Source organism: Pleurodeles waltl, chromosome 2_2 (assembly GCF_031143425.1).
Source record: "Pleurodeles waltl isolate 20211129_DDA chromosome 2_2, aPleWal1.hap1.20221129, whole genome shotgun sequence".
Taxonomy (NCBI): domain Eukaryota; kingdom Metazoa; phylum Chordata; class Amphibia; order Caudata; family Salamandridae; genus Pleurodeles; species Pleurodeles waltl.
In genome coordinates this window covers 65,737,423-65,751,378 of record NC_090439.1, presented here as the reverse complement: position 1 = coordinate 65,751,378, position 13,956 = coordinate 65,737,423, and the positions used below count along the sequence as shown (strand labels likewise).

Genomic DNA, 13,956 nt, shown 5'->3' with positions numbered 1-13,956 from the left:
GTCCTCCACAGCTCTCCCGCACTGCGATTGCGGTTTGCCCCAAGGGCTGGGTGTAGATTTAACAGGATTATATGTAGGCCCCTCCGGAGCTCGTAATTTATGCGTGCGCCATCTTCGATCGCAGGGCCACGCCCCCCCCCCCTAATGAAGCTTATTGTTGAGTTATGGGATGTACGTTTTGGGATGGGGAGGATTGAAGCTTTGACCCGATTGAGGGGTCAGCGTGGGGGGGGGGGTCAATATCTTGTACCTGGTATGTTTCTTTTCTGCTTTTCTCTCTTTTCTTGATTCTCTGCATGCCTGCTGTATTTACCTATTCTGAGATGTTTAGGGTGGGTGGATTCTCTGCTAGGATATTGCAATGAAGCAGGGGATGTGACATTGGTACGTTGCCTCAGTTGGAATGTGCGCGGACTGAATGATGGCCGCAAGATGAAGATGGTGTCCGCATATGTACAGCGCCACGCGATCGATATATGCATGTTGCAGGAGACTCATTTAGTTGAGGTTACCAAAAAACGGATAAAGGCTGGATGGGTTGGAGAGTGCCATGGGGTGTTTTTTTTGCAATACGCTAGAGAGGTGGCAATTTTGCTTCGGAAAGGGCTGCAGTGGCGAACCCAGAAGGTAATTGTTGACACTAATGGTCGCTATGTTATGATGAGTGGCACATTATTGGATAGACCCTGCAGACTAGTATCGATTTATGGCCCTAGACTTTTACGGAGAGGTGTGGCGGTTGATTGCGTCATTGGGGAACGGGCCTTTGCTGTGGGGAGGGGACTTTAATGTTATCTTAGACCCTGTGGGGGATCGTGAGAGCCAGGCCCAACCGCAGCACATGGCGGCTGCCAAAGCCCTGTCATTTGTGATGACTCAGGGTGCTTTAGTAGATCTATGGAGGGTTAAACACGGTGTTGCCAGAGAGGGTACCTGTGTTAAATATGTCCATAACAGCTGGTCCCGCATTGATAGATGGCTGGGTACCCGGGATATTGAGCTCTGGATGCAGTCAGTTCAATACATGGCACGTACCTTGTCGGATCACTCGCCGGTGCTATTGGAGCTGGCAATACCTGGGGGTCCTGGGCGTGCCTTCTTGTGGAGATTGCTTCACGGTGTGCTACGTAACCAGTTATTTCGAGAGGAGATTTGTGAGGCTATAACTCGCTATTTTGCTGAGAATTGTGGGTCAGTGGATTCAGCTGGTACCCTATGGGAGGCGTTTATGGTGGTGATTCGTGGGGTGTGCCTCTCTAAACAGCATGGCATGCTGAAAACGTTGCGGCGCAACCTGTCGGTTCTGGAGGCAAAGCTTGTTGATATGGAACGACGACTGGTGGCAGATTGGTCCGGGGACCTACTGGCCGCTCTGAAAAGCACTGTGACACAGTATGAGGAGGTGGCGCTGCAAGAGGTCCGCTTTTTGGGGAAGCATGCTACGGCGAGAAGATACGGTGAAGGGGAACGAGCTGGCCGTACACTGGCAAACATGCTTCGTAAGCCGTGGGCCATTAACTATATTGTTGAGCTGTTGGACTCGTTGGCGAGCAGGTCACTGGTACGAACGGGATAGCGCGCTTATTCACTGACTTTTTTGCGGATTTATATGCGGACCCTCATGGCTTAGAATCTGTGACGGCTCATGATTACTTCTGAGATTAGCTTGCTGTGCTTTGAGGAGTCTCACAGGTTCTATCTGGATGTCCCTTTTTCGGTGGCGGACGTGGTGCAAGCGATTCGTAGCCTGCCCCGCGATAAGGCAACTGGGTTGGATGGCCTGACTCTGTCCTTTTATAAGGAATATGCGGATATTCTTGCACTGCACCTCTTGGAGGTCTGTGCCGAATCGCTTGAGACCCTGGTCCTATCGGCCTCACTGTGTGAGGCTCTAATTGTTACTATTCTGAAGCCTGGGAAGGATCCGTACAGCTGTGAGTCATACAGGCCACTCTCTCTGATCAATACAGATAACAAAATTTTGGCTAAGATGATAGCGGCTCTTTGCAGCCTTTACTTCCGATACTGGTGCTGCCCGAACAGGCCGGCTTCGTGCCGGGCCACTCTACGCTACATATTCTCCGCACGTATTTTGCTGAAGCGAGCACAATCGACGCTGAGGATAATGCGGCAGCGGTGTTTTTAGACGCCACAAAGGCTTTTGATTCCTTGGCGTGGCTGTATATATTTGTCCTGCTTGCTTGGGTGGGAATGAGCGCACGGTTTAGTCAGCTGATCCGATTGCTGTATTTAGAAACTTTAGCTTGGCTGCGTATAAACGGAACCATCTCTGACCCTTTTCGGATAGCTCGGGGCACTTGGCAGGGTTGCCCACTTTCTTTGTTGCTCTTTGTAAAATCGATGGAACCATTGGCGGCGCACCTGAGACAGCATCTCAATCATAGGGGACTGGTGTTCCGACAGAAGCCAGTATTAATTTCCATGTATGCAGATGACATTGCTTTGTATGTCCCCGAACCGCAGCGTCATCTGGGTACGCTGCTGGGTGAAATAGTGAGGTTTGGTGGGATCTCTGGGATTACTATCAACTGGTCCAAGTCGGTGGTGTTTCATCTCTCTGAGAAAGTGGTGTGATTTTCTTAATGATTGGACGGATGGCCCAGTGTGCTATTTGGGCGTCAGGTTGAGCAGAGATGTGGGGATGCTTTGATCTGCTAATTACGGTAAAGCCATGGTATGGCTGGAAGAAAGGGTGGAGATATGGCGTTCGCTGCCATTCTCGCTCACGGGTCGAATTGCAATAGCTAAAATGGTCGTCTTGCCCAAATTTTTATATTTGTTTGTTAACTTACCTCTTGTCCTAACTGTGAGTTTCTTTCAGAGACTTCGATCTGCGCTGATCAAGCTAGCTTGAGCTGGGAGGCAACCCCGAATATCGTGCGGGAAGCTGACATTACCGTTTGAGCTGGGCGGCCTGGCTGTGCCGGACTTAGAGCTATTCTATCACTGTGCGCAGGCACACTTTGTGCAGTTTTGGCTCCGTCCCACCAGATATTTACCACACCTTGCACCTGAAAGTGATGCAGTGTCGCCGGACAGATTATTGCAAGTGCTGGGCAGCCCGTCTAGACCCAGGCCGCGTGGGGTGGGCACGGTGTCTTGTACAGCACAAGCCTGGACTGCGCTGGGCCAATGTGCATGTGCCTTTTGCTCCTGCGATGCCGATACTGGACGTAGCGGATATCCAGATGTCTGGAGATGCCCGTCTGTGTGAGTTTCTTCATGAGTTGAGTCTAACTACCTTAGGTGACTGGGTTGCTGATGGGCGGTTTCTTACATTGGAGGCGGCGATTAGAGATGGGCGCAATACAGCGCTAAATCGGCTACACGTACTTTATATTGGTGCAATGCTTCGCGCGCGCTTCCCCTGCTTCTCTGAGGCACCACTGGTGTGCCGTGCGCTAGAGCTGGTGTATTTGGCACAGTCCCTGCATAAGCTTATTACCAAATTGCACACTTGTATGCAAAACGAGTTTGCCGAGACAGAGAGTACAGCTAAGAAGCGCTGGGAGATGGACATTGGTGAGACTATACCTGCTGAGGTGTGGCGCAATTGCTGTGCTCACATGAGGGTGCTGTCCCCTAATTATAGGCTGCACCTGATTCATTTTAAATTTCTACATCACTTGTACTATACACCTAGTCGCTTGCGTGGTATGGGTCTGCGTGAAGATGTGTGCTGTGCTAGATGTGGGGCCCGAATGCGGACTTTATGCATCTTGCATGGAACTGTGGAGCCTTACGTGTCTATTGGACGGAGGTACTTAATGTGATTGAAGTGATGACCAGCCTTGATCTGCCCTATACTCCTAAGCTGGCTCTTTTGGGATATGTAGAAGAGATCCCCTCTGCTTATAGGAGACTAGTGGGCTTGCCGCTGTTATTGGCTAAGCGCAGAATTGCGATATGCTGGGGCTGTAGTCGGACTCCCAAATGTTCTGAGTGTTTGCGAGATGCCTCATTTTGTCAAGAACAGCTAATGATATATTGGGAATTGATGCCTGAGGGGTCTTGTCCTAGAGATATATGGGCCCCTCTGCGCTCCTTCCTGGAGTCCGAGGCTTTGAGGACGGCAGTTGGTTAGTCGCACTTTCCCATGAGTACAGATGGTTGGAATCCAGTCAATTTACTTATACCACCCTTGGTAGGCATGCTGGTAGATGGATGGCAGCAGTGGCTTTTTGTGTCTTTCTCTTCTCTTGGTCTCTTCTTCCTTCTTCTCACCTGTCGTGTTTGTTCTTTTGCTATGTAGACTACTCTTTGCTTCTAGGGGTTTATTTTGTGTTCTTGCATCTCTCAGTGGATCTGCCGGGAGGCTATAGAATATCGATTTGTTGTGATGTTTTAGGTGGGAACTTGCTACAATGTATAGTTCTTGATTGGTTGCTGAATGTGTTGTCCTTTGCCTGCCTATTAATCTGGCTGTTAGAATACGTTTTTGGCCTCCCTGTTGGGAGAGGATCGTTATGTTTATTATAAATGCTCAATAAAAAGAAATAAAAATAAAACCCTGCTACCACAATCCCCTATCTCTGTAAATTATTTCTAGGGGCCAGCGCCAGTGGGTTCTGACTCAATACAAACAGCAGGGGCGAAAATGGGCACCCCTTTCTAGTACCCCTTTCCATATTCCAGCTGTTTGAGACTGTTGCCTGTTTTAAGGCTATGGATGCTTTGTACAGTAGCCTTACCCAATTCAGAATGTTTTTACCCAGACCAAATGTTTTGAAGGTTTCAAGCATGTAATCCCACTCCAGGGAGTCAAATGTGTTTTCAGTATCCTTGCCTATACAGGCAGTCATCCTCCAACTGCAGCCCTCCCCGCAGTGTATGTATCAACCTGAGTATAATCACAGAGGTGCTATGACACAGTATAAGTCCTGTTTGATCCTCACCCACCAAATCCCCCAAGCTATGTTTCATTTTCGATTGGCAGCATGTGTAGCTTTTTGTCTTTTTCTTCATTCCTTACCACCATTTCACTCTTTTGTATCCCTTGTACAAAGCTCCTCCTTGGGTCCCTGTTGTCTTATAACACTCTGCCTCATTTCTTTCCCTTTCACCTTTCATCTTTCTTTCTTTGCATTTTTTCTTCCTACTTTCCTTGTCTTCTCCTTTAGTTTATCTTTTCTGTACTGAGACAATTTTTTTCCTCTATATTCACTGTACTTTACTGTAGGAATGATCGCGTGAGTACCTCCTAGACATGTATGCATAGGTTCTGAAGCTTTACAGATGATGCTCAATGATTTTCTAACTGACTCTATGGTAGCAACTCAACAAAAAACAAGTATCACATTTTGATTGTGTAGCTTCTGCAGCTTTTACAACAGGAGACAATACTAGATCAGATGATTAGTTTATAAGATATCCATTTTACTTTCTCCAAACTTGTTAAGCACCTTAGAACATATTCCAAAATGGCATGAAACAATACTTTACGTTTAGTCCTGGGTAAAGCATAGAATTGTTACATTTGTTTCATTTTATATTCTTGCAGGAAAGTATGGCATTCCTGTTGCCTCTCCTGGAATCAGGCGTTTTGAACCTTCCTCACAGGCATCAACCCAACCCTCAGGGGCTCAGAACCAGCATAGCCGTTCAAAGTCAAAAAGCAGAGGAAGTGTCCCTCAACATTCAAAAGCAAATCCTTGTGGAAGCCAGACAAATCGGCATGTTCTCCACACAACTGGAACAGGCCCCAGCTTATCAAGAAAGGAAGGTAGGTGGAGCCTTGAGTAGGAGTTTATTCATGCAGTTTCCTCATGATGAGCCAGACGAATTATGTTGACGATGATTACAGTTTTATAACCAAGGAGTTCAAAATCAGCATAACCATTCATGAATCCACCACAGTACTTCTGCCATTGTTAGCAAAAGATAGGAGAGACCAACCATGCCTTTAAGTATTTGTGCAAAAGTGATCAGTTTGGCCAAAAATGGGTTCAGATAGTGTCCTGAGGTCATTCCAAGAATTGGGGGCAATGATCCTGAATGAACAGCAACAATTTGTTTTATTTTTGGTTTCTGTATAGCTCCCGCAGTTTACTTTCAGTCACTTCAGTGGACTTTGGTGGTCATTATGAAATTGGTGGTGACTGTTAAAATGGTGGTAATACCGCCAACAGGCTGGCAGTAATTACTGCCAAATTATGACCATGGCGGTGATACCTCCCATAGACAGCCAATGTACCACACCAACTGCCAGGGCGTAAACACCACTGACCACGGCGGTAGCCATCAACAGCCAGGCGGAAGTCAAGGTACCGCCCACCGTATTATGACACAGCAAACCGCCAGGATTTCCGGGGCAGTACCAATGCCAACAAAAGCCTGGCGGAAACATTTCACAGAAAACAAAAGACTCACCATCAGGGACACAGAGGATTCCGCGGCCGCCATGGAACCGGAACTCCAAGTCATCCTGATGCTCTACCACACCATGGTCAGCCTGGAGCACCAAAGCCGTTGAAGACGACGACATTGAGTGCAGCTGCCTAGCACACAAGGGAGGGAGGGAGGAAAAGGAGAGTGACACACATACGCACAACACACACCATTCACACACACACCATACACAGAACCAGCTGCAGATTAAAATGAATGTCACAGGACCCATGTTAAATTAATCCAAGGACAACAATTAGAATGTACCAACACTGTAATTTGCTTTCAACAACCACCATAATGTAAAATTAAATGTAAATGCAGGCATCAATGTCCAGATTGGGCCAATGGCCAGTCCAAAGTACAAAAGGGCCACAGGGCACAGTCCAAGGCCCAACTTGACTCCTGACATTATCCAGAGTCCACTGTTCAGGGGCATCATGTTGGAAATGGGCAGGGACCTCAGGAGGAAGGGGGGCGGGGGTACCTCAGTTGAAGTGGGTAACATGCCCACTGGTTCTGGAGGGGGCTCCATGCCCAACAGTCCCTGGAGGGTGGCCTACATGCCCTCTGCTGGTGGAGGGGGCTCCTTGGCTGCTACTGCTGGAGGAGAGGGCTCCTTGCCCTCTGCTGGTGGAGGGGGCTCCTTGGCAGCCTCTGCTGGAGAAGAGGGCTCCTTGCCCTCTGCTGGTGGAGGAGGCTCCTTGGCTGCCTCTGCTGGAGGAGAGAGCTCCTTGCCCTCTGCTGGTGGAGGGGGGCCCTTGTCTTTCTTTGGTGGTGGAGGGGGAACCTTGCCTTTCTTTGGTGGTGGAGGGGAAAGCTTGGCTTTCTTTGTTGATGAAGGGGGATCCTTGTCTCTTCTTTTTGGTGGTGGAGGGGGTCCACATGTCCCCTCTTGTGACAGGCCCCCTTGGCCTTTGACATGTGACTTGTGTTCTTGCCTCCAGGACTAGGAGGTGCCTCAACTGTTGTAGGAAGGTAGCCTCTTTCTAGCCTTGTTACCCCTACTTTTGGCCTGTTTGTGAGTGTATGTCAGGGTGTTTTTACTGTCTCACTGGGATCCTGCTAGCCAGGGCCCAGTGCTCATAGTGAAAACCCTATGCTGTCAGTGTGTTTGATATGTGTCACTGGGATCCTGCTAGCCAGGACCACAGTGCTCATAAGTTTGTGGCCTATATGTGTTCCCTGTGTGGTGCCTAACTGTATCACTGAGGCTCTGCTAACCAGAACGTCAGTGTTTATGCTCTCTCTGCTTTTCACAATTGTCACTGCAGGCTAGTGACTATCTTCACCAATTCTCATTGGCACACTAGAACACCCTTATAATTCCTTGTATATGGTACCTAGGTACCCATGGTATTGGGGTTCCAGGAGATCCCTATGGGCTGCAGCATTTCTTTTGCCACCTATAGGGAGCTCAGACAATTCTTACACAGGACTGCCACTGCAGCCTGAGTGAGATAACGTCCACGTTATTTCACAGCCATTTTTCACTGCACATAAGTAACTTATAAGTCACCTATATGTCTAACCTTCACTAGGTGAAGGTTAGGTGCACAGTTACTTAGTGTGTGGGCACCCTGGCACTAGCCAAGGTGCGCCCACATTGTTTAGGGAAAATTCCCCGGACTTTGTGAGTCCGGGGACACCATTACACGTGTGCACTACATATAGGTCAATACCTACATTTAGCGTCACAATGGTAACTCGGAACATGGCCATGTAACATGTCTAGGATCATGGAATTGTCACCTCAATACCATTCTGGTATTGGGGGGACAATTCCATGCATCCCCGGGTCTCTAGCACAGAACCCGGGTACTGCCAAACTGCCTTTCCGGGGTTTCCACTGCAGCTGCTGCTGCTGCCAACCCCTCAGACAGGTTTCTGCCCCCCTGGGGTCTGGTCAGCCCAGGCCCAGGAAGGCAGAACAAAGGAGTTCCTCTGAGAGAGGGTGTTACACCCTCTCCCTTTGGGAACAGGTGTGAAGGGCTGGGGAGGAGTAGTCTCCCCCAGCCTCTGGAAATGCTTTGGTGGGCACAGATGGTGCCCATCTCTGCATAAGCCAGTCTACACCGGTTCAGGGATCCCCCAGCCCTGCTCTGGCGCGAAACTGGACAAAGGAAAGGGGAGTGACTACTCCCCTGACCAGTACCTCCCAGGGAAGGTGCCCAGAGCTCCTCCAGTGTGTCCCAGACCTCTGCCATCTAGGATTCAGAGGTGTTGGGGCACAATAGACTGCTCTGAGTGGCCAGTGCCAGCAGGTGACGTCAGAGACCCCTCCTGATAGGTGCTTACCTCTTTCAGTAGCCAAGCATCCTTTCTTAGTAGCCAAACCTCCTTTTCTTGCTATTTAGGGTCTCTCCTCTGGGCTGTTCCTCAGATAATGAATGCAAGAGCTCACCAGAGTTCCTCTGCACTTCCCTCTTCGACTTCTGACAAGGATCGACCACTGACTGCTCCAGGACGCCTGCAAAACTGCAACAAAGTAGCAAGAAGACTACCAGCAACATTGTAGTGCCTCATCCTGCCGGCTTTCTCGACTGTTACCTGGTGGTGCATGCTCTGAGGGCTGTCTGCCTTCACCCTGCACTGGAAGCCAAGAAGAAATCTCCAGTGGGTCGACGGAATCTTCCCTCTGCCAACGCAGGCACCACACTTCTGCATCACCTGTCCTCTGGGTCCCCTCTCATCCTGACAAGCGTGGTCCTTGGAACACAGGAGCTGGGTCCAAGTGTCTCCCACAGCCCTGTGGCCCTTCTGTCCAAATTTGATGGAGGTAAGTCCTTGCCTCCCCACGCCAGAGAGCAAACCTGTGTACTTTGTGATGTGCAGCTGCTCCGGCTTCTGTGCACTTTTCCAGGACTTCCTTTGTGCACAGCCTAGCCTGGGTCCCCGGCACTCTGTCCTGCATTGCCCAACTCGCTGAGTTGGACCCCGACGTCGTGGGATCCTCCTTTGTGACTCTTAGTCGACCGCTGTCCTCGGATCTTCTAAGTGCCTATTCCGGTACTTCTGCGGGTGTGCCTGCTTCTACGGGGGCTCTCGGAGTTGCTGAGTTCCCCCTCTGTCTCCTCCTCCAAGGGGTGACATCCTGGTCCTTCCTGGTCCCCAGCAGCACCCAAAATCCTCAACCGCGACTCTTGCAGCTAGCAAGGCTTGTTTGAGGTCTTTCCGCGTGGAAACACTTCTGCAACCTCCAGCACGTCGTTGGACATCGTCTCACCAAAGGGGAGGTTCCTGGCACCTTCCGTTGTTGCAGAATCTTTGGCTTCTTCCACCCGGAGGCAGCCCTTTTGCATCTTCATCCGGGGTTTAGTGGGCTCCTGCCCCCCCCCGGACACTTGTGTGACTCTTGGACTTGGTCCCATTCCTTTACAGGTCCTCAGGTCCAGGAATCCGTCTTCAGTGTTTTGCTGGTGCTTGTGGTTCTTGCAGAATCCCCTATCACGACTATTCTGTCTTTCTGGGGTAGTAGGGTAACTTTACTCCTACTTTTCAGGGTCTTGGGGTGGGGAATCTTGGACACCCTTACTGTTTTCTTACAGTCCCAGCGACCCTCTACAACCTCCCATAGGTCTGGGGTCCATTCGTGATTCGCATTCCACTTTTGGAGTATATGGTTGGTGTTGCCCCTATACCTATGTCTACCTATTGCAATCTATTGTGATTCTACATTGTTTGCAGTACTTTTCTTACTGTTACTTACCTGTTTTGGGTTTGTGTACATATAATTTGTGTATATTACTTACCTCCTAAGTGAGTGTATCCTCTGAGATACTTTTGGCATATTGTCACTAAAATAAAGTACCTTTATTTTTAGTAACTCTGAGTATTGTGTCTTCTTATGATATTGTGCTATAATATATAAGTGGTATAGTAAGAACGTTGTCTCCTAGTTCAGCCTAAGCTGCTTTGCCATAGGAACTTTGTCTCCTAGTTCAGCCTAAGCTGCTTTGCCATAGCTACCTCTAACAGCCTAAGCTGCTAGAAACACCTATATTCTACTAATAACGGATAACTGGACCTGGCACAAGGTGTAAGTACCACAAGGTACCCACTATAAGCCAGGCCAGCCTCCTACAACTGTCCCCATCCTCTGTCCCTTGGGTTTTGCCACCCTAGTCCTCCCTTTCTGAGGTGGAGGTGTTTTCTTACTAGGAGTGGATGCCTTCACACTCAGGGGCCGCTTTGTGCCTGCAGCTGATTTTTTGGTGGGAGCAGTGGCAGACTGTTTGGCTGAGGTGCTGGGCTGGGTCATTGGGACCCTGCTCTTACGGGCAGGATGGAGGGGTGAAGGGGGAGAGAAGAGGTCAAGTTGGGCAAGGAAAAGCTTCTTAGGGACGTTGGGGCAGGATATGGGAGGAGGGATGGCAGTGGAGGTATAGGGAGTGGTTGTGGGAGGTGTATGTCTGCTGGACTTGGGTGCAGGTGCATGGACAGTGTGTGAGGTGGATGGCTGTTGGTTGTCTGAGTGGGAGCGTCTGTGGCTCTTAGGAGGGAGGAGACAGGGTGGGAGAAGACAAAGAGGATGCGTGGATGGATGTTGAGGTGTTGGCAAGTGAGGTGTGTGCTGCATGATGTGGTGATGGTGGTGGTGACTGTTGATGCAGTGCATGCAGGTGTGAGTGTGGATGTGGCTGTGATGGAAGAGGAGGCAGAGGAGGAGACATTGGAGGCAGTGGATGCTGTTGTGTGTGCAACGGTCTGTTGTATGTGTGAGCGCTTGTGGCGTGATTGTGCTGCCTGTGTTTGTCTGTGCCACTCTTGTGTGATATTTTGTGTGCATGCTTGTCGGTATGTGTGCATGGGATGGGTTGGGTTGAGAAGACTGGGCCTGGAAAGTGGTAGTTGGAGGGGGGACGGTAGGAACAGGCACACTGGCTGCCATCAGAGAGGAGTCCAGAGCCTGAAACAATCTCTTTAGGGCCGCCAAACCACTGTGGATGCCCTCCAGGTAGGCTTTGCTGGGATGCCAGCCCCCGGATGGCATTCAAAATTTTGACTGCCCTACAGAGGTGGATCTCAGGTCAGTAGCCTCCTCCCTGAGGGCAGCAGGGCTGACAGGGGCAGGGCCTGAGGTGCCTGGGGCAAAGGAGATGCCCACCCTCCTGGGTGAGCGGACATGGGCAACTCAGTGGGGGGCTCCTGGGAGGGCGGAGCTGGTACGGGGGTGGTGGCTGTACCTGTAACTGGGGTGGTTCCAGAGGTGTCTGCCACCACTAGGTAGCTTCCATCGGAGGAGGAATCAGAGTCAGTGTTGTCACCTCCTGTCTCTGCCACGGTGCTTCCCTCCCCTTCCGTCCCACTGGTCCCCTCGGTGTCGGTGGACTCTGCCTCCTGGGTCCCGTGGGCTGCAGCTCCCTCACTTGCGGGTGCCCCTGCTCGTCCGCCAGATGATGCTAATGCACACATGGACAGGATGACAGAAGAAAATAGGGGGGGAGAGAGAGAGAGAAAGGGAGCACCGGGTCAATTACAGCCCACACCACAGATGGCATTCACATTACCATCAGACACAGGGATCAAGATTGAGCACTATGCACCGTAAGAAGAGAGCCAACCACCACCATCTGCACCCTTTTCTGGGACCTACTAAGCCCTTTCTGACATGGAATGCCACGTATCTAGTTAACAAGATTTTGCCATACACCCATTTACCCTGAGCTGGACCACGCAGCAATGTGTGAGCTGGCATTAAGGGGCACCCGCTAACTGAAACCCACAACCAGGATCCCATGCCAGGCAACAAAGATAGTTGTTACACACATTGTACTCACCTCCTTGTGGCTGCTGTTCTGCCCTGAAGCGCCCCTCCAGCTGTGGGTAGGCCACCGCCAATATGCGGGCCATCAGGGGGGTCATGTTCCGATGGGTGCCCCTCCCTCGTTGGGAGGCCATCTCCAGCTGGGCCGGGCCGCCGTGGTCTTCCGGGCCCAGCATCTCAGGTCCTCCCACCTTTTCCTGAAGTGGGTGCTCTGTCTGCTATAGACCCCCAGAGTCCGCACATCCTTGACGATGGCACGCCACAAGCCCTTCTTCTGATGGGCTCTGACCTGCAGAGGAAATACAGACAGGAGGACACCATTAACCATACAATCCAGCCTGTCACACATATGATCCACACATCCCATTTCCCCACAAATGGCACACACATCACCTGGAGCCCTGCATGTACACAACCACCAGACATACCCCCCATCCCAAATACAAACTGCCAGCACACACATCTCCATGCAACCTTGTTGCATGCATCGTCCCCATGGTGTACTCACCTGTTGTTCTGGAGGCCCATACAGCTGTCCTTACAGGGGTAGGACTCCATCCACCAGGTGCTCCAACTCCTCTGAAGTGTAGGCAGGGGGTCTTTCCTCTGCCACACTGGCCATGGTAGGTTCCAGGCTCAGGTCACAGCAACACACGCAGTGAAGGTGTTGTCCTGTGAGAAGTGAGGAATCAAGTGAGGAAATAGACCGAAAATGGCGGTTACGTCTGCGGCGGTGTACACCGTCACCGCCACCGATCCTCATTTGACACTGTACTCCATTGAGCATCATTTTAGCCAATGAGGAATAGCACAGCAGTTCAAGACCACCTTCCGCATTGATACCCAATACCGGAGGAGTTACATCACTTTAACCAGTCCCTACATACAGGACAGGCACTCGCCATTTTGTGGTGCTGGTCAACATTCTGAAATAGAAAACTGCCTCATTGCTGTCAATTGTACATACATTGCCATTTACATAGTCCAATTACATACAAGCTCAGTGTACACTGAGGTGGTGGTTCTATTGTTCAGTTTGTCAATCCCTTCTCACTCTTGTGTCCCTTAGGTACCTACCACTGCGGAGGAATAGGAGGAGGAGGCAAGCCCCCGTGTACAGACCCCTTGTGGAATTGGCCACACTGCAGGACAGGCACATAATACTCACCTACAGACTGGACAGGGCCACAATCACTGAGCTGTGTACTCAATTGAAGCCTGATGTGAAATCTGATATCCATCACCCCACTGGGATCCCCCCTCCTGTGCAGGTTCTATCTGTGCTCCATTTCCTGGCAACTGGCTCTTTCCAAGTGACAGTGGGCTTGGCAGCTGGAATTTCACAGCCAATGTTCTCAATAGTGCTAGCAAGGTTTTTGTCTGTGTTGCCCAAACACATGTGCAGCTACATTACATTCTCCCAAGTGGAAGATTTGGCCACTGTGAAGGTCGGATGCTATGCAATAGTACATATTCCAAATAATATTGGGGCGATTGATGGAACACATATAGCATTTGTCCCTCCCCCGACACAATGAATATGTATTCAGGAATCAGAAGAGTTTCCACTCACTCAATGTCCAAATGGTGTGCCTGGCTGACCAGTACATCTCCCACGTCACTTCAAGTATCCTGGGTTGGTGCATGACGCCTTCGTTATGAGGAATAGCAGCATCCCAAATGTAATGGCACAACTACAGAGGCACATGGTGTGGCTAATAGGTGAGCCTGAGTCCCACCCAATGCATGTCAGTGTATGCCTTCAGGAGTCATCCCCCATA

At 50.4% G+C, this 13,956-nt stretch overlaps 1 protein-coding gene across 3 annotated transcripts in view; it reads left to right on the top strand.

Moving 5' to 3' along the window:
• Nucleotides 1–13,956, top strand: part of LOC138280126 (NFX1-type zinc finger-containing protein 1-like) — a 1,298,750-nt gene that overhangs the window by 145,967 nt on the left and 1,138,827 nt on the right. For all 3 annotated transcript variants that reach the window (XM_069219456.1, XM_069219457.1, XM_069219458.1), the window contains one exon: nucleotides 5,522–5,743. In XM_069219456.1, coding sequence (XP_069075557.1) covers nucleotides 5,522–5,743 — 222 coding nt within the window. The remainder of the gene's footprint in view (nucleotides 1–5,521; nucleotides 5,744–13,956) is intronic.